The 27244-nt window shown below is 40.0% G+C and overlaps 1 protein-coding gene across 8 annotated transcripts in view; it reads left to right on the forward strand.

Annotated features, from left to right (window-relative positions):
* Positions 1–27244, forward strand: part of LOC139760418 (uncharacterized) — an 857321-nt gene that overhangs the window by 771903 nt on the left and 58174 nt on the right. For all 8 annotated transcript variants that reach the window (XM_071683590.1, XM_071683591.1, XM_071683595.1 and 5 more), the window contains 3 exons: positions 7708–7861; positions 12473–12770; positions 19322–19481. In XM_071683590.1, coding sequence (XP_071539691.1) covers positions 7708–7861; positions 12473–12770; positions 19322–19481 — 612 coding nt within the window. The remainder of the gene's footprint in view (positions 1–7707; positions 7862–12472; positions 12771–19321; positions 19482–27244) is intronic.

The raw sequence follows: 27244 nt of genomic DNA on the forward strand, positions 1-27244 counted from the left end.
TGCACAGCCAGAGCCTACAGACCTTTCCATGGTTTACTGCAGCTACTTCATGTGCTTTAGTTCAGTCCATTAACAGCATACCAGCCCCTTTATGCCACATTATTTCCAGTTCTTTCTATCCCATGTATGCCTTTCACTCAAAATCTTTTTTGTTCCATCCTTCCATCTCCAAGTCTTCCCCTTATCTTTGTCTCCTCCACTTCTTGCACAAATACCTTCTTAGTCAACCTCTCCTCACTCATCTTTACCATATGTCCAAACCATCAGCACACCCTCCTCAACTTTCTCAGCTCCACTCTTTTTATTATCACACCTCTCTCTTACCCTTATATTACTTAAATGATGAAAACAGCTCACACTACATATTGTCCTCAAACACTTCATTTCAAACACTGTGGGGCCTGGATGTGGAAAGGGACCTGTGGTTTCAGTGCATTACACATGGCAGCTAGAGACTGAATGTGAACGATTGTGGCCTTTTTTTTGTCTGTTCTTGGCGCTACCTCACTGGGTGTGGGATTCTATTTTGTGTGTGGTGGGATGGCAACAGGAATGGATGAAGGCAGCAAGTATGAATATGTACATGTGTATATATGTATATGTCTCTGTATGTATATGTATGTATATGGTGAAATGTATATGTATGTATTTGTGCATGCATGGGCGTTTATGTATATACATGTGTATGTACATGGGTTGGGCCATTCCTTGTCTGTTTTCCTTGCACTACTTTGCTAATGTGGGAGACGGCAGTTAAGTATAATGAATATCAAATGATATTAAAAAGCCACAGTGACATCACATTGCTCTGCCTCGCATTCACATGTATATTGAAACTTTCACTCAACTCTTTACCCACTCTTACATCTCTTACATTTGCATTTGTTCCTTTATGAAAGGCTTTTACACCATTCACCAGTTGCCCCCTACCCCTTATATCTGTAACACATACAACAAAGCATTCCATTTGACTGTCTTAACACTTTCTCCAGATTTATAATAGCTGCATACTACTTCTTACCTTTCACTAAATGCTTTTCCATAGTTATCTTCACTACAAAAATCTTATCTGTACATCACTCACTCTTTGTTCCGTCACTTTCGCAACTCAATCAACATTCTTGCATACACTTTTCTTGGTATACTTTAACAGACTTTTCTTTTCATGAATATTTGCCATTTCCCACATTGGTGAGGTAGCATCAAGAACAGATGGCTGAGCCTCAGAGGGAAAAATCCTCACTTGGCCTGCATCTCTGTTTTTTCTTTTGGAAAAGTAAAACAGGAAGGGAGGATTTCCAGCCCCTGCTCCCACCCCTTTTAGTCACCTTCTACGACACAGTGAATACATGGGAAGTTTTCTTTCTTCCCTATCCCCAGGAATATTTAATATATTTATTCCCTTATGTTTGCTACATACATCCTTAGTACCTTTTCCTTTGAATAAAGGAACAAATAGCTGTTTCCATGGTAAATTACATATCAAATGTATGTACCCCATCACACTTTCTCCTACATACTTATGCATTTCAGCGGAAATCCCATCCACTCCAAGCAAGCACTTTTCCTACCTTCAGCCTCATTTTTATTTTTACCTCCCTTATTGCTATAGGTCTTTGCACTTGTATCCTCATCCTTCCATCCTCCATACCCATGTATGTAACAACTGCTGCCTCACCTTCTCCCACATTGATCAGTTCTTCAAAATACACTTTTCATCTTACTTCTCACCTTGTTTCCGCTGTTACACCCACCTCTTTCCTTTTCCACTTCCTTCTAGCACAATTTCATATTTTCCCTAAACTTTCTTCCATAATCTTAATCTACTCTTTCTTTGCTTTCCTGTATCAGCTTCTTGACATTCCACTTTCATATCTTATATTTTTCTTTCCTCCTTTGCTGAACTTCTTGGAGAGCCTTGTTTATTTTACTTTCTTCAAGTTCTTTCTTTTACTCAAGATGGCCTTGATTGAGGCATGTTATTTGCCCATGCTATGTCAGTCACTAAGAGAAAAAGGTGTTACATAAGCACAGTGATAACAAATTGATTATATTTGAATGAAATGAGAATGGGTATATACTGTGTCTGATCCATGTACAATAAATGGGAGAGGAATTAAAGCCAAGAAATATATAAAGTTACATAAACTTTGGTTAATCTAATAGTACCCTGTGTACATAGCTTTATGTTTGAATATTGGTGGCAGCATACCATAATACCACATTGAAAAATAACCCAAAACCTGCCATTTAACATGCTGTTAATGTCATAACTGTCAATCTATCATCCTTTTGTTACATTGCAACTATGTAATATTTCCACAACTAGAGATGGTAATCCATGTAATTGATATTCATCTGGAAAACACAGCTTTTGGAGATTTTTCCAGTTTTAAAGATGTCATTAGAAACATAAGTAGTAAGTAAAGTTTTTTTTATAGTTGGTCACCATTTCCTGTATTAGCAAGGTAGCTCAAGGAACAGATGAAAAAAGGCCACTTTCACTCACATCCATTCTCTGTCTGTCATGTGCAATGCACCAAAACCAGACCCCCCTCTGCACAGCCAGAGCCTACAGATCTTTCCATGGTTTACTGCAGCCACTTCATGTGCTTTGGTTCAGTCCATTAACAGCATACCAGCCCCTTTATGCCACATCATTTCTAATTCACTCTATCCCATGCATGCCTTTCACTCAAAATCTTTTTCATTCCATCCTTCCATCTCCAAGTCTTCCCCTTATCTTTGTCCCCTCCACTTCTTGCACATATACCTTCTTAGTCAACCTCTCCTCACTCATCTTTACCATATGTCCAAACCATCAGCACACCCTCCTCAACTTTCTCAGCTCCACTCATTTTATTATCACACCTCTCTCTTACCCTTTTATTACTTAAATGATGAAAACAGCTCACACTACATATTGTCCTTAAACACTTCATTTCAAACACTTCCACCCTTCTCCATGCATCCTCATATATAACAAGTGCCTAACACCAATACAACGTTAATGGAACCACTAGTTCTTCAAACATACCCATTTTGCCCTCTTAGATAATGACCTCTCTTTTCACACATTCTTCAGTGTCTCCAGAAACTTTTCCCCCTCATCCACTATGTGACTCACTTTAACTTCCATGTTTCCACTTGCTGCCATGTCTACTCCCAGGTATCCAAAACATTTCACTTCCTCCAATTTTTTTCATTCAAACTCATGCTCCAACTAATCCGACCTTCTACCCTGCTAAACCTAATATCCTTCCTTGTATTCACTTTTGCTCTCAACCTCCTCTTCATGCACTCTCCCAAACTCATTCTCCAGCTTCTGCAGGCTCTAAATCAAATCTGCCAATAGTGCTGTCATCAGCAAACAACAGACTCACTTCCCAGGCCCACATCCCCTATACTTTAGTCTGCATACTCACCCCACTTTCTAAGACCCTTGCATTTACCTCCCTCACCACCCCATTCATAAACGAACAGCCATGTTGACATCACATTCCCATGCCGCTCATTCTCTTCCTCTCTTCCTACTTGTACACATGCCTTACTCCCTTGATAGAAACTTAACACAGCTTTTAGCAGCTCTTTTCCCATACCATATGTTCTCAAGGGCTTCCACAAGTCATCTCTATCAGCCTTATCATATTCTTTCTTCATATCCTTAAAGTCCTTGTCAAATTCTTCTGTTTCTCAAAGTATTTCTCACTCAATACTGAAAGCAGAAACCTCATCCACACATTCTTTACCACTTCTGAAACCACACTGTTTCTTCCCAATGTGATTCCCCATACAAACCTTCACCCTCTCAGTCACACTTACATTTGTCCCCCATGCCTTTATTCAGTGGCACTATATATGCATTTGCTAATCCTCAAGCACCTCATTATGACCCATACAAACATTGAAATTCCTAACTAACCAGTCAACAACACAGTCACCCCTCTTCTTCAGAAATTCAACTGCATTACTGTCCACTCCTTCCACCTTGCTGCATTTCATCCTATGCAAGACCTTCATTACTTCTTCTTTCTTCACCAAGCCACTATCCCTTGCACACCACCCCAACCCAAATACCTTACATTTGCCACCCTACCATCAAACACATTCAACAGTCCTTCAGAGTACAGGTACACCACCGATTTTCCGGCACTCTTGGTTCCAGAGCCTTGCCGAATTAACCATTTTGCCTTTTGCCGGACCAACCACGGTCACTTAATAATAATCCATCAACACACCTCTAACCCACTAATTATACATCTCCCATGTGTCTAAAGTATACCATGGACTGCTAGAAATTTAAAGTAAACATATATTAAATGTAAATTAAATAGATAAATGAAATACATTATGCACATGCTCAGGACTGAGATGCTCGTCAGCTATGAGTTTTGCAGCTCCTTCGTGGTTTGCAGACCGCTTTTCTCCACACACATTATTCTTGGAAATTCCATGACGCTTCTTGAATCTTTGAATCCATCCTTCACTATAGTCACACTCATGTTGTAATTTCAGTTCTTTATGGAACAACTTAGCCTGGTCCATTAGGAGTGGTAGAGAATGTATGGTCAAAGTGTTTGCTCTAAAGAACTTGTTCAAGAAAGACGTGAAGAAAGATAAGGATTTATATGTTGCAGTTATGGATCTGGAAACAGTATATGTCAGGGCTGACAGAAAGTCATTAAAAAAAATGCTATGAATATATGGTGTAGGAGGGAAGTTGCTAAATGCAGTGAAGAGTTTTTACGAAGAAAGTGAGGCATGTGTTTTAGTAGGATGGGAAGAAATTGAGTGGCTCCTAGTAAAGGTGAGTCTACATGGTGTGATGTGCCCATGGCTGTTTAACATTTTCAGCGATGGGTGTTGAATGAGATAAATGCAATCATTCTAGTTTAAGAGGTGGGTCTATGATTCGCTGGGATTGGGAGGTGTATCAGTTGCTGTTTGCAGATGACATTTCTCTGGTGGCAGACTCTAGAGAGAAATTCCAGAAGTTTAGGAGAGTATTTAAAGAAAAGTAAGGTTATGAGGTGCAGCAGGGGGATAAGAAAGGATGATTTGATTGTACTTTGAAATATGGAGAACCTTAGATATTTGGGATGAATGCATCAATGGATGGATTCATGGAGGCCAAAATGAATCATAGGGTGAAAGAAGGGTATATTAAGAATCATCTGAAAGAAGAGATTGATGTCTGTAAGGACAAAAATGGGTATTTTTTAAAGCACAGTATAGTACTTGCAGCAGTTTTTATGTTGATGAGAGTCTTGGGCAGTAAATGCAGAAGTGATGAGTTTTCGTTTGTTGGAAGTAAAATGCCTGTGGATGACATTTGGTTTGATATTGTTATGCATCACAGGAAATGCTACTTTAAAGAAAAGGGATGAAATTAAACACAAGGAATAAAACTTTCTTTTAAACTATTTGCCATTTCCCGCGTTAGCGAGGTAGCGTTAAGAACAGAGGACTGGGCCTTTTTTGGAATAAAACTATTTACATTAAAAGAAGCAAATGATACAAAAAGAAATAGATTATTTACAGGCACAAAAAATTACATTAACATAATCCAGATAAGTCTTCAAAGAAATCTCTTCCTTTACACAAACACAAGAGTAGTAGTATTAGTACACCTTACACAGGGGTGAAGTATGCCACAAATAAATGCAGTGCAATACAGTGGCTACAAATTTTGGGCAAGAGAAAATTGCCCTACTGGGCTGGGCACTGGCAGCTGAAGGAATTAAGAATCAAAATAACCCTCAGGGTATTTATTAGAAGGCTAACTTATACAAGGGTCAGTTTGGGTTGGTTAAGGACAAGAAAGAGGCAAACAAGAGGCTGACATCACACTGACATGCCCCTACCTCAAGTGTGGTTGGCTAGAGATTGAGAACAAGAAGCCTATGAGTGAAATGCTGATGCCACAGTCAAGAGATGGTCATTCACATAACAGATGTGACACCACTGACCCAACTACACATTTGCTTACCCTCTCAGCCACAGACATATACTTGATTCACAGTGCTGACTCTACACAATATAACACCCAAAACACACACTGAACAACATATGTTCGTTATGGTATGGATTGATTGTGTAAGGAAAAACAGTCAGACAGATGGGTAGTAGTAAGCACAGTCTGATTGCTGAAATGCTTTAGTCATGTGGAGAACATGAGTGAAGAAAGAATGACTTAGAGGAATGTGTAAGAAATGGAAGAAGGAAGGGATGACAAAGAAGAAAATGAAAGGTTGGAGGTTTTAGGGTAATAGGACATAAACATTCAGGAGGGTGAGAGCCATGTGCTGAATAGGATGAATTAAATCTTTGTGGTACATGGGGGGCAATGTACCAAGACTGAAGAAGTGACAAAAATAAACCATTAAGTGATCTGTGGGGCTTAGCTGTAAATGTTGAGCTATTGTGTCAGTGCATGATACATGATCACTGGAGATGGGACATGTCCAAGTGAAATAATTGTGGCCATTAGCAACTTTTTTCTTTTTTTTTTTTAATTTTCCAAAAGAAGGAACAGAGGGGGCCAGGTGAGGATATTCCAAAAAAGGCCCAGTCCTCTGTTCTTAACGCTACCTCGCTAACGCGGGAAATGGCGAATAGTTTAAAAAAAAAAAAAGAATTAGCAACTCAAGGATGGGCTGTTTTGATGCCTGCTTCTTTCCCTACACATCGAAGCTTTGGGACTTTCAACCTTCTCATGTTTTTCCCAATAACTGTGACCTAGCACTTTTCAAAAAACTGGTCTTTCACTTCCTCCAAAATTCTTAAATGCTTTCCCTTGTCTTTTCTTTTTGATTTCATAATTCTATCTGTATTTCAATTAAGATCCAGCCTTGATGTGGACTTTTGTCCTTGACTGGAGCCTTCAACATAGAAAAAAAATCCTGATGAAACCTCACCTAGACAGGAAAGGCAATTAGGTATAAAAGGATAAAGTTGTAGTTCTGTATTTATAGTTAATACTGTACTTGTATCAGTATGTAAAACTTTTGTGAAGGATGGGCAAAGAATCTGTGGGTACTCTGTGGGGCTTTAACTGAGAATTTGAAAATACTGGCTGAGTTTATGGATAAGACAGACTTTTTTAGTTCTAGTAAGCCCTTGACATATTTACTTTATCCCATCAATGGTTGTATTTTATATGTATGTTTATGACTGGTAAAGAGTCTGATTTCATGATTCTTTATTCTCTTCACCTTGCACTTTAACCGTCTTTGTTAGTTTGGTTGTAGAGTAATGACTGCAGTGAAAGATGCTTTTTTTACTATCCACAATATATTTCTACCTTCAGATAGCAGTCTTCTCAAAGCACTTACAGAGCCTAAATATTTTAGATCTCCTGTGATATGTTATACTCTTAATCAAAGTAGGTTGTAAAGAGTTTGTTTTTACTATGTAGATGTATTTATGCTTGAAACAAAGATTATGATAACTAAGATGATTATGACAGACTTGCTACAGTCATGTTCCGCCAAAGTTAGCAATTCTAAAATTATAATCTTATAGTAAGTATTTAAAAACTGGTGCTTGGTTAGATAAAAATTCTATGGCATATCATTTCTGTTAGACATCCAGGGTATTACGATTTATGGAAAAAATATTTGACGTGCATCCTAAATGTGACTTTTGAGTTTAAGATAATATTTTTTGTGATATCAAAGGTTTTCATGTTTAAAATTACCTTTTCAGGTTGAAGAGGTAACAAGCAGTGTAGGTGTACGTCTTCCTTCAGCTCCCCCACCACGTCCTCCTGTTGCTGCCACATCCAAGGTCTTTGCCCCTCGTACAGAGGATATGAATAAGGGATATCTCATGTTCCCAAATGGTGATCCACAGTGCACAGGTAAGAAAGTGCTTTCCAGCACTACAATGAAAGATATTCAGTATCAGATATTGCTTGTGATCTTAGATTAGCTGATATTGCCAATACAGAGGAATTCAAATAGTAATGGACCGTTGCTCCTTTCGAGGCTTTTGTGCTTGTAGAAGTGTGTGAAAGAAGAAAGTTAGGAGTAAATGTGAATAAGAGCAAGGTTATTAGGTACAGTAGGGTTGAGGGTCAAGTCAATTAGGAGGTAAGTTTGAATGGAGAAAAACTGGAGGAAGTAAAGTGTTTTAGATATCTGGGAGTGGATCTGGCAGCAGATGGAACCATGGAAGCGGAAGTGAATCATAGGGTGGGGGAGGGGGCGAAAATTCTGGGAGCCTTGAAGAATGTTTGGAAGTCGAGAACATTATCTTGGAAAGCAAAAATGGGTATGTTTGAAGGAATAGTGGTTCCAACAATGTTGTATGGCTGCGAGGCATGGTCTATGGATAGAGTTGTGTGCAGGAGGGTGGATGTGCTGGAAATGAGATGTTTGAGGACAGTATGTGGTGTGAGGTGGTTTGATCGAGTAAGTAATGTAAGGGTAAGAGAGATGTGTGGAAATAAAAAGAGTGTGGTTGAGAGAGCAGAAGAGGGTGTTTTGAAATGGTTTGGGCACATGGAGAGAATGAGTGAGGAAAGATTGACCAAGAGGATATATGTGTCAGCGGTGGAGGGAACGAGGAAAAGTGGGAGACCAAATTGGAGGTGGAAAGATGGAGCGAAAAAGATTTTGAGTGATCGGGGCCTGAACATGCAGGAGGGTGAAAGGCGTGCAAGGAATAGAGTGAATTGGAACGATGTGATATACTGGGGTTGATGTGCTGTCAATGGATTGAACCAGGGCATGTGAAGCATCTGGGGTAAACCATGGAAAGTTCTGTGGGGCCTGGATGTGGAAAGGGAGCTGTGGTTTCGGTGCATTATTACATGACAGCTAGAGACTGAGTGTGAACGAATGGGGCCTTTGTTGTCTTTTCCTAGCGCTACCTCGCACACATGAGGGGGGAGGGGGTTGTTATTCCATGTGCGGCAAGGTGGTGATGGGAATAAATAAAGGCAGACAGTATGAATTATGTACATGTGTATATATGTATATGTCTGTGTGTGTATATATATGTGTACATTGAGATGTATAGGTGTGTATATTTGTGTGTGTGGACGTATATGTATATACATGTGTATATGGGTGGGTTAGGCCATTCTTTCGTCTGTTTCCTTGCGCTACCTCGCTAACGCGGGAGACAGCAACAAAGCAAAATAAATATAAAATAAAGAAGATATCAAAAATGCACAGAATAGTGTGGTAAAAGGTAGAAGGCATACATATTATGGAAAGAGAATTAGCTGTAAATTGTCATTTCTACTATGGAGGCACAAATAATGAAGGTTGTGGACTTGAAGTATTTATGAAGCATCTTTTTAAACATATCAATGTTATTGCTTTCAACCATTCTACTTGGCAAATCGTTCCATATGTTGACAATCCTGTTGAAGAAAAAATTACTTTGCCGCATTCAAAATAGATCATTTGTCAAAGAGTCTCTCTCCATTACTACAAGTAAAATCAGATGAATCAAGTCATAGGTAACTTGATAGATCAAGATTATCAAAGCCTTTGATCATTTTGAATACTTGAATTGATCACCTCTTCATCTTCATTCTAAGCTAAATCGATTCATGTCATTTAATCTCATCCCCTAGGATTTGTTTCTCAGTCTGGGAATCATCTTGGTAGCTTAACACTACTCTCTTTTTAGCCTTTTTTTTTTTAGTAGGATGACCAAAACTAAACACAGTATTCAAGATGTGTACGAACCAGTGAAATGTAAAGAGTAAGGACGATTTCCGTGGACGAAAATTTGAAGGCTCTCCATATGAATTGAAATTTTTTTTTTTTTTTTTTTTTTCATACTATTTGCCATTTCCCGCATTAGCGAGGTAGCGTTAAGAACAGAGGACTGGGCCTTTGAGGGAATATCCCCACCTGGCTCCCTTCTCTGTTCCCTCTTTTGGAAAAAAAAAAGAGAGGGGAGGATTTCCAGCCCCCCGCTCCCTCCCCTTTTAGTCGCCTTCTACGACACGCAGGGAATACGTGGGAAGTATTCTTTCTCCCCTATCCCCAGGGAGAATATTTGAAAATTGAATTGAAATATTTTTTGCTCTTTTCACTGCTTCTATGAATTGCTTACTTGGTTTTAGGTCATCAGCTATAATTACACCCAAGTCTTTTTATTCATTTACTTTTTGCAGTTCAAGAGAACTCATACTGTAGCATGCCTTTTCATTTTTACTACCAGTATTAGAATTCATTTGCCTCTTATAAGCCCAGCTTATTAGTTTGTCCGTGTCATTTTGAAGTGGCAGACATTAAACTTAATTTTTTAGATTTATTTCCCAGCTTTGTATCATCAGTGAATATCGATGTCTTGTAATGCATCCTATGAATTATCAATATCATTAATATATCTGATAAAGAGAACTGGTCCCAAGAATGATCCTTGTGGTGAGAATGTGAGAGTTGGATCCTCTAATGTTTGATGTAAGATTTATCTCAGAGACTAAACCAACAGCAGTAAAACTTCTGATTGCCTGTAAGTGTGAGAATTCGTCCAAATTGCCACGAATTGTTCATCCCATTAAGGGAGTGTAAGTACATTATACTTTTCCTTCTGTTAGCCACAAGTCTTAGATATCAGGCAGTTCCATTATCACTGGTAAGTAGTAGTTGGTAGGCAGCCAACAACCAAGGAAGTATATTACCAGTACTACCCGCCTGGGTATCAGGAGAGTTAGTGACAGCCGTGTAGTGAGCCAGCACTTGAATGGTTGTCAACTTGCACTCCTCTGACCCAGGTAGCCATTTTACCTTTCTGCCTCACCTGCACATGGACTTCTGGCATTCTGTCCACAAACATACAATCTCCTTTTCACACATAACACTGGACAACACTTGACTCACACAGCTCATTCTTTGTTACTAGATTTTCCTGTGGTGAGTGCTATGTGCTACCCCAGCCTTTTGGCAAAATGGTAGGAGCATTAGATAGAAGTAGTAGGTAGGAACATTTAGGTAGGAGCATTAGTTAGAAATAGTTGTTAGGAACATTAGGCAAGAACATTAAGCAGAAATAGTCTGTAGAAACATTAGGTAGGAGCCTCTGCAAACCCTGCTCTAGACTTACTTGCAGCCAGTGGCCTGTTAAAGGTGAGGCACTAAAGGCTGAGAAGCAGCACTGGAGTTTACTAGTTATGGAGACTATTGCAGTGGCCACCCCCTTGAGGGTGTTCCAGAAGGGAACAGGTGCCAAAGATATTGATAGATAGAATGTATTACCACTAAAGCCTGGCTCAGCTTTTGAAAGCTGAAATTTGCATACATCCTTCATAGGGGCATGTTTTGTCCATACCATGTTGGTCACTGTGGCAAGAATGAACATTCTGTATATGTGCTATTAATGTAGGTTAAGGCAGATGATTAATGATTCAAGAGAACTTGATGACTGAGTGTATTCAAGTTTATAGCATGAACCAGTTCACTGTAATTATTTGCTTGAAAACTCTCCCTATATATTGAAAACCTACAAAAAAAATTGATTTAAAGTAGAGTGACAGAGACTATACAGGTTGCACCTCTTTAATCCGGCAACCTTGGGACCTGCCATTGCCAGACCACAGAAAATGCTGGAAAACAGTAATTGACCCCTGAGTCATACACAGTTGGCAATCTAATCTAATAATACTCACACAAAGTCTTCACAGAAGTTTCTTTATCTAATCTTTTCAGTAACTGCCTTTTCAGGCATAGATAATGATTTATGCTTATGCGTATTAGCACTAGCACCATCTTCTGCACCTCTTGCTCTCTTGGATGACATCCTGAAGGGCAAAAATACAGCTGAATATAAGAAATTGACAGGACTGTTGATTAACTCGACTACAGTGTAAACAGATTTTGACACCTTAATGCTGCTAACAGCATTGCCTGGTGGCAGATCCACAAGCTTATAACTAATGGTGACAGATTCAAAATGTGCCAGGCCATGGGAGCTGCCAGACCACAGAGCACCAAATTAGAGAGGTACAACCTGTACCAAAGCTTAATCTTGTAAAAGAACTAAAATCTTTCCTTCTGAGCATCTTTTGTTCATATATCATAAAGTTTTAGACAAGATACTTCTGTCTCTTGCTTAACAGAGAAACATAAATTGAGGGTGGTGCATCTGGTGATAGACAGTGGAAACAATGGACATCATGTTTGCATCATTTGTAGCTCACCTACTGATGATTATGTTTAGGATGATTCCATGCTCATTTTACTATTGATATTTTCCTTTAACATGTAGTTTATAGTCTAAGGCAGCATCTAGGATGGACAACAGTTGTGTTATTGAAGCAAACTCATTGTTTTAGTTTATACTTCTTGACACATGGGATAAGTATAGTTTGCATACATTTTGCAAAGAATAGAATGGAGTTAACCTGTAGTCACTGTGTAATGCTTCACTTAGTACTTTTTCCAAATGTAGCTGAATACAAGTGACTTTTTTTTCATTTATCTAATTTGGATGTATATTTCTTTTTCAGTGTTGAAAGAGGAGCCTGAGGACTTAACCCACTTAGCACCTTCAGGTGGTGACACATGTGTGCCCCTCTTGGATGTACCCACCCTGATTCATGACCTGAATGAAGACACGTGTATTCCTCAGGATGTTTCCAAATTCATCCCCAACCTGGACGAAATCTTCACTCTTGACTATCCCATCACTAGTTCAGATGTACTGATTTCAAGCCCAGTTCCTGATAATACTGAAGAGCAAGAAAATAGTCAAGATTATTTTTATGATGAAAATAAACTGAAAGATGGGGTTAAGTGCATGAACAGGTAATCTAAGATGCATTTACACTGTGGAATTTTTTTCAAGGACCAAATGTTAGTCTTTAAGTTCTTAGCATAATGATTATATCTTGTATAGCATAAAGGTGTCCATAATATTTTTAATATAATACTTTAAATATGCAATTGTTGGTCAGTTTTCTTCATTTGTCAACATCAGCACTACTATAGTAGAAGGTACTGTTTTCCTTTTATCGCATGATAGCTAGCAGTATTTTCAGTGGTCAGCCATAAAATGGTTAACTCCATAGTTTCTTTCAGATATTGATGCTTTTCTTATCTTCACTGGTTGATGCTTACTCAGCTTCTTAAGTAGTTTCTTCTGTTCTATCTATTTCCCATCTCTCTCTGTTATGGGACAGCCATCCCCCATCCTATTATCTTAGAGTTGCCAGAATGTTTGTATTATTGATAGTCAGATCAACTCTGAATTTTATGGTAGATATTTTGAGTATCTCTGACACTTGAAGGAGAACAGATGCTGATTAAAATGCTCAGGAAGCATTCAGTTTGAAACATCTTGTTTTTAATATAAATATATTTTAATCCCTGGGGATAGGGGAGAAAGAATACTTCCCATGCATTCCTCATATGTCATAAAAGGCGACTAAAGGGGATGGGAGTAGTAGGGGATGTTAGTAGTTTTGATGCACGAGACCGGGTTATAGTGATGGGTGATTTGAATGCAAACGTGAGTAATGTGGCAGTTGAGGGAATGATTGGTGTATATGGGGTGTTCAATCTTGTAGATGGAAATGGTGAAGAGTTTGTAGATGTATGTGCTGAAAAAGGACTGATGATTGGGAATACCTAGTTTAAAAAGAGAAATATACATAAGTATACGTATGTAAGTAGGAAGTATGGGCAGAGAGCGTTATTGGATTACGTGTTAATTGAGAGGTGCGTGAGAGAGAGACTTTTGGGTGTTAATGTGCTGAGAGGTGCAACTGGAGGGATGTCTTATCATTATCTTGTGGAGGCGAAGATGAAGATTTGTAGGGTTTTCAGAAAAGAAGAGAGAATGTTAGGGTGAAGAGAGTAATAAGAGTAAGTGAGCTTGGGAAGGAGACTTGTGTAAGGAAGTACCAGGAGAGACTGAGTACAGAATGGAATAAGGTGAGAACAAAGGACATAAGGGCAGTGGGGGAGGCATGGGATGTATTTAGGGAAGCAATGATGGCTTGTGGCATGATAAGCGTGGGAGGTGGGTAGATTAGAAAGGGTAGTGAGTGGTGGGATGAAGAAGTAAAATTATTAGTGAAAGAGAAGAGAGAGGCATTTGGACGATTTTTGCAGGGAAATAATGCAAATGACTGGGAAATGTATAAAAGAAAGAGGCAGGAGGTCAAGAGAAGGGTGCAAGAGGTGAAAAAGAGGGCAAATGAGAGTTTGGGTGAGAGAGTATCATTAAATTTTAGGGAGAATAAAAAGATGTTTTGGAAGGAGGTAAATAAAGTGCATAAGACAAGGGAACAAATAGGAACATCAGTGAAGGGGGCTAAATAGGAGGTGATAACAAGTAGTGGTGATGTGAAAAGGAGATGGAGTGATGATTTTGAAGGTTTGTTGAATGTGTTATATGATAGAGTGGGAGATATAGGGTGTTTTGGTCGAGGTGGTATGCAAAGTAAGAGGGTTAGTGAGAATGATTTGGTAAACAGAGAAGAAGTAGTAAAAGCTTTGCAGAAGATGAAAGCTGACTAGGCAGCGGGTTTGGATGGTATTACAGTGGAATTTATTAAAAAGGGAGTGACTGTATTGTTGACTGGTTGGTAAGGTTATTTAATGTATGCATGACTCATGGTGAGGTGCCTGACGATTGGCGGAATGCTTGCATAGTGCCATTGTACAAAGGCAATGGGGATAAAAGTGAGTGCTCAAATTACAGAGGTGTAAGTATACCTGGGAAATTATATGGGAGGGTATTGATTGAGAGGGTGAAGGCATGTAAAGAGCATCAGATTGGGGAAGAGCAGTGTGGCTTCAGAAGTGGTAGAGGATGTGTGGATCAGGTGTTTGCTTTGAAGAATGTATGTGAGAAGTACTTAGAAAAGCAAATGGATTTGTAAGTAGCATTTATGGATCTGGTGAAGGCATATGATAGAGTTGATAGAGATGCTCTGTGGAAGGTATTAAGAATATATGGTGTGGGAGGCAAGTTGATAGAAGCAGTGAAAAGTTTTTATTAAGGATGTAAGGCATGTGTACATGTAGGAAGAGAGGAAAGTGATAGGTTCTCAGTGAACGTTGGTTTGTGGCAAGAGTGCGTGATGTCTCCATGGTTGTTTGATTTGTTTATGGATAGGGTTGTTAGGGAGGTGAATGCAAGAGTTTTGGAAAGAGGGGCAAGTATGCAGTCTGTTGTGGATGAGAGAACTTGGGAAGTGAATCATTTGTTCGCTGATGATACAGCGCTGGTGACAGATTCGGGTGAGAAACTGCAGAAGTTGGTGACTGAGCTTGGTAAAGTGTGTGAAAGAAGAAAGCTGAGAGTAAATGTGAGTAAGAGCAAAGTTATTAGGTACAGTAGGGTTTAGGGACAAGTCAATTGGGAGGTAAGTTTGAATGGAGAAAAACTGGAGGAAATGAAATGTTTTAGATATCTGGGAGTGAATTTGGCAGCGGATGGAACCATGGGAGCGGAAGTGAATCATAGGGTGGGGGAGGGGGTGAAAGTTCTGGAAGTGTTGAAAAATGTATGGAAGTCGAGAACGTTATCTTGGAAAGCAAAAATAGGTATGTTTGAAGGAATAGTGGTTCCAACAATGTTATGTGGTTGTGAGGCATGGGCTACAGATTGAGTTGTCTGGAGGAGGGTGGATGTGTTGGAAATGAGATGTTTGAGGACAATACATGGTGTGAGGTGGTTTGATCGAGTTAGTAATAAAAGGGTAAGAGAGATGTGTGGTAATAAAAAGAGTGTGGTTTAGAAAGCAGAAGAGGGTGTTTTGAAATGGTTTGGTCACATGGAGAGAATGAGTGAGGAAAGATTGACAAAGAGGATATATGTGTCAGAAGTGGAGAGAACGAGGAGAAGTGGGAGACCAAATTGGAGGTGGAAAGATGGAGTGAAAAAGATTCTGAGTGATCAAGGCCTGAACATGCAGGAGGGTGAAGGGCTTGCAAGGAATAGAGTGAATTGGAATGATGTGGTATACCGGGGTCGACGTGCTGTCAATGGATTGAACCAGGGCATGTGAAGCGTCTGGGGTAAACCATGGAAAGTTTTGTGGAAAAGGAGCTGTGGTTTCAGTGCATTATACATGACAGCTAGAGGCTGAGTGTGAACAAATGTGGCCTTTATTGTCTTTTCCTAGCGCTACCTTGCGCACTTGCAGGAGGAGGGGGGTTGGCGACGGGAATGAATAAGGGCAGACAGTATGAATTGTGTTTTTTTTTTTTTTTTTTTTTTTTTTTGCCGCTGTCTCCCGCATTTGCGAGGTAGCGCAAGGAAACAGACGAAAGAAATGGCCCAACCCACCCCCATACACATGTATATACATACGTCCACACACGCAAATATACATACCTACACAGCTTTCCATGGTTTACATCAGATGCTTCACATGCCCTGATTCAATCCACTGACAGCACGTCAACCCCGGTATACCACATCGATCCAATTCACTCTATTCCTTGCCCTCCTTTCACCCTCCTGCATGTTCAGGCCCTGATCACACAAAATCTTTTTCACTCCATCTTTCCACCTCCAATTTGGTCTCCCACTTCTCCTCGTTCCCTCCACCTCCGACACGTATATCCTCGTGGTCAATCTTTCCTCACTCATTCTCTCCATATGCCCAAACCATTTCAAAACACCCTCTTCTGCTCTCTCAACCATGCTCTTTTTATTTCCACACATCTTTCTTACCCTTACGTTACTTACTCGATCAAACCACCTCACACCACACATTGTCCTCAAACATCTCATTTCCAGCACATCCATCCTCCTGCGCACAACTCTATCCATAGCCCACGCCTCGCAACCATACAACATTGTTGGAACCACTATTCCTTCAAACATACCCATTTTTGCTTTCTGAGATAATGTTCTCGACTTCCACACATTCTTCAAGGCTCCCAGGATTTTCGCCCCCTCCCCCACCCTATGATCCACTTCCGCTTCCATGGTTCCATCCGCTGCCAGATCCACTCCCAGATATCTAAAACACTTTACTTCCTCCAGTTTTTCTCCATTCAGACTTACCTCCCAATTGACTTGACCCTCAACCCTACTGTACCTAATAACCTTGCTCTTATTCCCATTTACTCTTAACTTTCTTCTTTCACACACTTTACCAAACTCAGTCACCAGCTTCTGCAGTTTCTCACATGAATCAGCCACCAGCGCTGTATCATCAGCGAACGACAACTGACTCACTTCCCAAGCTCTCTCATCCACAACAGACTTCATACTTGCCCCTCTTTCCAAAACTCTTGCATTCACCTCCCTAACAACCCCATCCATAAACAAATTAAACAACCATGGAGACATCACACACCCCTGCCGCAAACCTACATTCAGTGAGAACCAATCACTTTCCTCTCTTCCTATATACATTTGTATATATGTTTATGTCTATGTGTGTATGTATATGTATATGTTGAGATGTTATCTATTATTTTTTTTATTTTGCTTTGTCGCTGTCTCCCGCGTTTGCAAGGTAGCGCAAGGAAACAGACGAGAGAAATGGCCCAACCCACCCCCATACACAATGTATACACACACACACATCCACACACGCAAATATACATACCTATACATCTCAATGTACACATATATATATACATACACAGACACATACATATATACCCATGCACACAATTCACACTGTCTGCCCCCATTCACTCCCATCGCCACCTCGCCACACATGGAATACCATCCCCCTCCCCCCCTCATGTGTGCGAGGTAGTACTAGGAAAAGACAACAAAGGCCCCATTGGTTCACACTCAGTCTCTAGCTGCCATGCAATAATGCCCGAAACCACAGCTCCCTTTCCACATCCAGGCCCCACACAACTTTCTATGGTGTACCCCAGACGCTTCACATGCCCTGATTCAATCCACTGACAGCACGTCAACCCCGGTATACCACATCGATCCAATTCACTCTATTCCTTGCCTTCCTTTCACCCTCCTGCATGTTCAGGCCCCGATCACACAAAATCTTTTTCACTCCATCTTTCCACCTCCAATTTGGTCTCCCACTTCTCCTCGTTCCCTCCACCTCCGACACATATACCCTCTTGGTCAATCTTTCCTCACTCATTCTCTCCATATGCCCAAACCATTTCAAAACACCCTCTTCTGCTCTCTCAACCACACTCTTTTTATTTCCACACATCTCTCTTACCCTTACATTACTTACTCGATCAAACCACCTCACACCACACATTGTCCTCAAACATCTCATTTCCAGCACATCCACCCTCCTGCGCACAACTCTACCCATAGCCCACGCCTCGCAACCATACAACATTGTTGGAACCACTATTCCTTCAAACATACTCATTTTTGCTTTCCGAGATAATGTTCTCGACTTCCACACATTCTTCAAGGCTCCCAGGATTTTCGCCCCCTCCCCCACCCTATGATTCACTTCTGCTTCCATGGTCCCATCCGCTGCCAGATCCACTCCCAGATATCTAAAACACTTTACTTCCTCCAGTTTTTCTCCATTCAAACTTACCTCCCAATTGACTTGACCCTCAACCCTACTGTACCTAATAACCATGATCTTATTCCCATTTACTCTTAACTTTCTTCTTTCACACACTTTACCAAACTCAGTCACCAGCTTCTGCAGTTTCTCACATGAATCAGCCACCAGCGCTGTATCATCAGCGATCAACAACTGACTCACTTCCCAAGCTCTCTCATCCACAACAGACTTCATACTTGCCCCTCTTTCCAAAACTCTTGCATTCACCTCCCTAACAACCCCATCCATAAACAAATTAAACAACCATGGAGACATCACACACCCCTGCCGCAAACTTACATTTACTGAGAACCAATCGCTTTCCTCTCTTCCTACACGTACACATGCCGTACATCCTCGATAAAAACTTTTCACTGCTTCTAACAACTTGCTTCCCACACCATATATTCTTAATACCTTCCACAGAGCATCTCTATCAACTCTATCATATGCCTTCTCCAGATCCATAAATGCTACATACAAATCCATTTGCTTTTCTAAGTATTTCTCACATACATTCTTCAAAGCAAACACCTGATCCACACATCCTCTACCACTTCTGAAACCACACAGCTCTTCCCCAATCTGATGCTCTGTACATGCCTTCACCCTCTCAATCAATACCCTCCCATATAATGTAAAGGTATTTATATGTACATGTGTGGCCGTGTATTTATATACATGTGTATGTGGGTGGGTTGGGCCATTCTCTCGTTTGTTTCCTTGTGCTACTTCACTAACGCAGGAGACAACGACAAAGTATAATAAATAAATATAAGATTTTAATCATAACTGTTTAATGACCACCACATCAATCTTACCATTTTTTTTCAAAAGTTTAAGTGGAGGGAAGATAGTGATAAATAAGAGTGGTTGCAACGCCTCCCCATCATACTGTAGCACTGTACGTCCGAGTGGACAAGGTACTCCTGAGCCGCCTAAACCACTACTCAGTCAGGCTGCATTACCATCAGTCCGAGAAAGAAAACAAAATACGGTATGTAAACATACTATGGCTTTGCAAGTAATGATTAATGTCTAAAATTTTTTGTTGTAAATAGATATATCAGTGGTTCATATGATCATTTGTATATTAGATGGATATAGATGGATTTATCATTTTACAGCAGCTGAGTGCTAATATTTTACAACATATGAGATTTCATATCTATATCTTGTAGAACAATTATCTGCTTAACTTTATTAGATTAGTGATTTCATATATGTATTATATGTGCTGTAATTCCTGTATATATATACTGAATACATTTTGTAAATAAGTTGTAGCAAAATTAACAGCCATTACAAATTTTGCAGGCTGCTTACTGTTAGCGAATAACAGTAAGAAAAATAGATATCTAAAGTTGCCAGGAGAGGTTCTTATTTTTTTTTGTCTTTCTGCTTTTGATTGTATATTTGTTAATTTGTTTACCTTTTGATTTGATTTGTTCATTTATATTTATCAGGAAAGTCTTAAGAGTATATGACATGGGAGATAAGCTGCTAGAAGCAGTGAGAAATTCTTATCAAGGGTGTAAGGCATATCTACGAGTGGGAGGAGAGGAGAGTGATTGCTTCCTAGTGAAGATTGGTCTTCGGCAGGGGTGTGTGATGTTACCATGGTTGTTTGATTTGTGTATGGATGTGTTTTGGAGATGTAAGGTCCTGGGAAGTGAGTCAGTTGTTCGCCAGTGACACGGCACCGGTGGCTGATTCGAGTGAGAAACTGCAGAAGTTTTTGTTGACTGAGTTTGGAAAAGTGTGAAATGATAAAGTTGCAAGTAAATGTGAATAAGAGCAAGGAAAAGTGTGTGAAAGGAGAAAGTTTAGAGTAAATGTGAATAAGAGCAAGTTTATTTGGTTCAGCAGGGTTGAAGGACAAGTTAGTTATGATGTAAGTTTGAATGGAAAAGATTTGGAGTAAGTGAGTGAGGAGTTTTACATATCTGGGAGTGGACTCGACAGCGAATGGAACCATGGAAGTGAAAGTGAGTCATAGGGTGAGGAAGGGGGTCAAGGTTCTGGGAGCAGTGAATAATGGGTGGAAAGAGAGAATGTTACCTTGGAGAGAAAAAATGGGTGTGTTTGAAGGAATAGTAGTTCCAACAATATTATATGGTATTTGGTTGTGAGGCATGGACTATAGATAGGGTTTTACAAGGGAGGGTGGATACGTTGGAAATGAAATGTTTGAGGTGGTTTGATTAAGAAGTGAAAGGGTAAGAGAGGCTTGATAATAAAAAGAGTATGGTTGTGTAAGCAGAAGAGGGTCTGGGGAAATGGTTTGGACATATGGAGAGAATGAGTGAGGAAAGGGTTGCCAAAAAAGGGTATAGGTCAGAAGTGGGAGAAGAGAAAGGGGAAAAACCAAATTGGAATGGAACATCCATCCCATGTACTGAAAGAGTGTGCCTCTGAACTTGCACCTGTGCTTGCTCATCTGTTCAGTTTCTGCTTAAAAACCAAAACTTTTTCCTTCCCCTTGGAAGCATACATTGATGCATCCCATCCCTAAGAAGGATGACCATTCTGACACGCTTTAACTATCATCCTATTGCTTTGATATCTACGTTTTCCAAAGTCTCTGAATTCCTCCTCAGCTCCCATACCCTTAAACACCTTGAAACTCTCAGTCTTCTCTCCGATCACCAGTATGGCTTCATTTAGGTGAGATTCACTGGTAATATTCTTCCTGCCTTACTAATGTCTGGTCATCATCCCTGAAAGATTTTGGGGAGTCATATGTAGTTCCTTTGGCAAATCCAAAGCTTTTGACAGGACATGGCATTGGGGTCTCATCTCTAAGCTCCCCCTCTTTTGGCTTCCCTCCCTCACTTTGCTCCTTCATATTTAGCTTCCTCTCCATCCGGTCTTTCTCTGTGGATGTTGATGGATCAGCCTCTCACTCTTTTTCCATCATCAGCAGTGTCCCTCTAGGCTCCATGCTGTTCCCTACACTTTATCTCCTCTTTTTCTAACAATTTCCTCTCCACAAATAATCCAATATACTCATATGCTGACAACTCAGCACTCAATTCTGCTCCTTCTTCTCTCATTTGATCTGCATCTTGTTGTGAACACAGCTTCTTCAATAAACTCAGACTTGGACAGGGTACCTCAGTGGGGTAGATGAAATCTATTAAAGTTGAATGCTTCCAAGACCTAGAGTCTACCCATCTCTCTTTCGAAAACTCACTGTTTTCATCTCTCCTTTGATGGTTCTGTAATTCCACATCTTAACTTGATAAACATACCTGGTATTACTGTAGTAACTGTAATATCTACTCTTTCTTGGAAACCCAACAGTACAGGAACATCTAAGTCTGCTTTTAAGAAACTGGGTTCCTTTAGAGAAGTTGAAACTTCTCTCTTCTGAATAGTTGCTCTGTTTATACAAAGGATTAATTCTTCCTTGTGTGTAGTATTGCTCTCACATTTTGGGGGGATTTAGCTGCGCATCCTTGATTGAGAGAATTTAGTCAGACTTCCAAACTTGACCTACTTGCCCCACTCTACAATACTGGTTCACTTTCCCTCTTCTGTAGGCATTACTTTGGTTTTTGCTTCCAAGAGTTGGCAATATTCAGCAAGCTGCTACATCACATGATTACTGTGTGGCCTTCGGCAACTCAAGGGTGGCCCTTACACCTTGAAGATCTGGAATTCTCTACCCTCTCATGTCTTTCCCAATAACTATGACATGATATATTTTAAAAGACAGGTTTTTAACTTCCTCCAAAATTTGTAAATACTTTCTCATGTTCTTCCTTTTTCCCTTTCCTAATTCTCTCTACATTTCAATTAAGGCCCAGCATTGATGAGGACTTTTGTCCATAACTGAAGCCTTCAACATAGAGAAGAAAAGTTGTAAACCAGGCTGTTTCCAGTCCCATAATGATAATAAAGTCCAGTCCCCCAAAGAATTGTACTTGCACCCTTCCCATTCCTCATTCATATGTATGACATTGATGCAAACATGAGTCACAGTTTCATATCATTCTTTATAAATGATACTAGAATGAGTATGAAAATCACATCAGCAGAGTGCTGAAAGGCTACAAAGAAAATGACATGAAATTTTTTTCTGGATTCCAAGAACAAGATACTTTTCATTGGGGATAAGTTTCAACTTCCTTATGAAGAAAATGAAGATAAAAAAAACACAGAATATGAAATGGATTCAAACACAGTTTGAGTTGAATAATGGGAAAGACCTACTAGTAATGATATCTAACGATTTATCCATCTGCAAACATAACAAAATAGCAGTTATATCCTCCAGGAGGATGGAAGGTTGGATTCTGCAGACTGTTAGGACAAAGGAACAAAGACCAGTGGTGATACAGTTCAAAATGCTAATAGATGGGAGAAGTATACAATCTTATATCAATTGATGTATGATCCAGTAATGCTCATTCACCTTAAACCCCACCTACCCATGTATACTTATGTTTTAAACCAGGTATTCTCAATCAGCCAGTCCTTTGTCAGTACACATGCTGTTCCTTATTTTCATTTACACCAAGTACTCCATACCCTTCAATTGTACCATCAATTGCCACTCTTGCTTTCAAATCTCCCTTCACCAATATTCATTCCCATCCATCAGAATTGCTGTTACACTTTCTGGTTCTCTGAGAACACTTGCCTGTCTTCCTAATTCCTCTAACTACCAGGTGCATAAGCATTGACAGTCACCCAGCCCTCCTTGTACACTTTTATAAACATGTTGGACTTGAACTCTTTTCCTTAAACTCCATAATACATTCTCACAACTTCTCCTTCAATAATGTTTATGATTATTTTTTTATGCTTATTGCCACTTTCTGCCACAACAAGGTTGCATTAGGACTGGACAGGAGATAGCCCCATTCACTTATGCCCTCTCTAGCTGTTATATGTAATGTACTGAAACTAGAGCTCCCATCAGCAATCAGTCCCCACACACCAGTCCATGCTTTCCCTGACAACTTCACATACCACGGATCAGCCCAGTGTCAACCCTCTGTAAACCACAACACACAAGTTTGTTTTTTCCCATATGCTTGCCTCTTTCCTTACTGAATGTTCAAGCTCCAATAACTTGAAGCCTTTTTTGATCCATCATTCTGTCTCCCTCTTGGTCTCCCCTCCTTGCTTCATCCATTTATGACATGTATATCCCTTAGTCTGCCTCTCTTCAGTCATCCTTTCCACATGTTCAAACCTTATCAGTACACCCTGGTAGTTCTTTCATTTATGCTCTGCTTACTACCATTAATGATAAGGATAATAAAGAATTCTACCTCCATATTCCCTGTGTGTTATAGAAGGTGAATAAAGGGGATGGAAGTTGGGGCTGGAATTCCCATTCCTCCCTGTATTTCAATTTCTAAAAGGAGGAACAGAAGGAGCCAAGCAGGAAGTGCTCATTCTTTTCAAAGGCTCAAGCTGGGGTGTCTAGATGTGTGTGAATGTAATCAAGATAAGATGAGAGGAGAGATAGGCAGTATGTTTGAGGAAAGAGACCTGGATGATCTAGCTCTAGGTGAAACAAAGCTCCAGTATAAAGGGTTCATTCTATGGTTTGGAAATGTTCTAGGTGAAACAAAGCTCTAGTATAAAGAAGTACATTCTGTGGTTTGGAAATGTCTTAGGAGTAAAGTCTGGGGTTGGTGAAAGGACAAGAGCTAAGAAAGGAATAGCACTCCTGAAGCAATTCTAGATTGATATGGGTTAAACTGAATGGTGAGTGATAGATGATTATTAATGCTTATGCACCTGGCCATGAGAAGAAAGATCATGAGAGGCTAGTGTTATGGGAGCAGCTGAGTGAGTCTCTCAGGAGTTTTGTTATAAGAGACCAGCTATTAGTGTCAGGTGATTCAAATGCAAAGGTAAATAATGTAGCATTTAAAGGTATAATTGGTTCACATATAGTGTTCAGTGTTATGAATGGAAATGGTGAACAGTGTATGGAGCTGTAGGTTGAAAAGGGACTGATGGTTGGGAATATCTGGTTTAAAGAGAGGACTTTACACACGTATAATTATGTGAGTTGGAGAGATGGTCATTGGGCATTACTGGATTACATATTAATTTGTAGGCATGTAAAAGAGAGACTTTGGATGTAAGTATGCTGTGGGGAGCAGCTGGTGGAATATTTGATCACTATCTTGTGGAGTCAAGGGTGAAGATTTGTTGAGGCTTTCAAAAAAGATGAAACCACCAGTGAGAAGAGGATGGTGAAAGTAAGTGAACTTGGAAATTAGTCTTTTTTCGAAGAAATACCTGGAGAGATTGAGTGTAAAATGGCAAAAGGTGAGAGTAATTGAAGCAAGGGGAATGGGTGAACAATGGGAGTAATTTAGGGAAGCGGTGCTGGCATGTGCAAGAGATGCATGTGGCATGCGAAAGGTTGGAGGTGGTTATGATAAAAAGGGTAGTGATTGGTGGGATGAAGAATTAAAGTTGCAGTGATAGAGGAAAGAGGGGCAATTGGGCAATACTTACAGGGAAGGAGTGCAGATGATTGGGAGATGTATAAGAGAGATCAGCAGGAGTCAAGAGGAAAGTGAAGGGGTTCAAAAAGAAGGCAATTGAAAGTTGGCATGAGCGAGTATCAGTGACTTTTGGGTGAATAAGATGTTTTGAAAAGAGGTAAATAATGTGCAAAAACCAGAACAAATGGGAACATCAGTAAAGGGAACAAAAAGAAGTGATAACAGGTAATGACAAAGTGAAGAGGAGATAGCATGAGTATTTTTTAGGACTATTAAATGTGTTTGATGACAGAGTGGCAGATGTAGGATGTTTGTGTAGGGGTGATATATGAAGTGAGAGTGTCTTGGAGAATGGTTTGGTGCAGAGAGAAGAGGTGGTGAAAGCCTTGTGTACGATGAAATGCATCAAGGCTGATGGAGTGGATGGTATTGCTCTTGGATATATTAAGAAAGGGGATGACTGTGTTGTTGATAGGTTGGTAAAGATTTTCTTTGTATGTATGGATAATGGTGAGGTGCCTGAGGTTTTGCAGAATGCATGTATAGTGCCGTTGTATAAAGGCAAGGGGGATAGGGTGAGTGTTCAGACTATTGAGGTATAAGTTTGTTGGGTATGCCTGATAAGTTGTATGGGAGGTTATTGGTGGAAAGGGTGAAAGTATGTACAAAGCATCAGATTAGGGAGAAGATTGTGGTTTCAGAAGTGGTAGGGGATGTGTGGATCGGGTGTTTTCTTTAAAGAAAGTGTGCGAGAAACACTTTGAAAAACAGATGGATTTGTGTGTGGCATCAGTGGATCTGGAGAAAGCATATGTTAGGGTTGATAGAGATTCTTTGTGGAAGGTCTTTAGAATATGTTTTGTTAGTGGAAAGCTGCTAGAAGCAGTGAGTAGTTGTTATCAAGGTTCTAAAGCTTGTGTATGAGTAGGAAGAGAGGAGAGTGAATGGTTCCAAGTGAAGGATGGTTTGCAGCAGGGGTGTATGATGTCACCATGGTTGTTCCTTATGTTTATGGGTGGGATGGTGAGGGAGCTAAATGCAAGTCTTGGAGAGAGAGGCAAGTATGCAGGCTGTAAGGGGATAAGAGAGCTTGGGAAGTAAGTTCGTTGTTGTTTGCTGATGATACAGTGCTGGTGGTGGATTCGAGTGAGAAACTGGAGTTGGGGACTGATTTTGGAAGAGTGCATGAAAGGAGAAAGTTGAGAGTGAGTATGAATAAAGGTGAGGTTATTATGTCTAGCAGAGTTGAGGGACAGGCTAGTTAGGGTATTGGTATGAATGCAGAAAAATTGGAGGAAGTGAAGTGTTTTAGATACTTAAGAATGGATATGGCAATGAATGGGACCATGGAAGCAGAAGTAAGTCATTGAGTGGGGAAGGGGTTAAAGGTTTTGAGAGCACCGAAGAATGTGTGGAAAGAGAGAACATTATCTGGAAGGGCAAAAATGGGAATGTTTGAAGGAATATCAGTCCCAGCACTAGCTTATGGATATGAAGCATGGGATATAGATAAGGCTATGCAGAGGAGGGTGGTCGTGCTGGAAATGAAATGATTGAGGACTGTGTGTGATGTTAGGTTGTTTGATGGGGTAAGTGATGAAGGGGTAAGAGAGATGTGTGCTAATGAAAAGTGTGTGTTTGAGAAAGCAGAAGAGTGTGTGTTGAAATGGTTTGAACATATGGAGAGAATGATAGAGGAAAGGTGGACAAAGGGGGATATTTGTTTCAGAAGTGGAGGTACAAGGAGAATATCAGGGCCTGAACATGCAGAAGGGTGAAAAGCTTGTGTGGAAGAGAGTGAATTGGAATAGTGTGGTACACTTGGGTCAATTTGCTGTCAGTAGACTGAACCATGGAATGTGAAGTGTCTGGGGTAAACCATGGAAAGGTCTGTGGGGCCTGGTTTTAGGTTGGGATATATGGTTTCAGTGCATTGCACATGACATCCAGAGAATGAGGTGAGCTGATGTAGCATTTCTTCGTCTGATCCTGGCATAACCTCACTAATGCAGTAAATGTCGATCAAGTATGAAAAAATATTGAAATAATGATAATGATTTAATGTTTATTGGCTTGTAGAATTACTTGCAACCAAATGCTGACAATATATTAAACAGTACCCAGTTCCAAAGCCAGAAAACTGTCTAGTATTTAAAGATATGCCACTAATACTCGTTAGACCTACATTAATATTACATAGAGTTCTTTGTATGCATAATGCATACAAAACCATAAGTTTGAAATTTGATTATATGTTAAACACATATAGAATTCAGAA

Source organism: Panulirus ornatus, chromosome 36, assembly GCF_036320965.1.
Source record: "Panulirus ornatus isolate Po-2019 chromosome 36, ASM3632096v1, whole genome shotgun sequence".
Taxonomy (NCBI): Eukaryota; Metazoa; Arthropoda; class Malacostraca; order Decapoda; family Palinuridae; genus Panulirus; species Panulirus ornatus.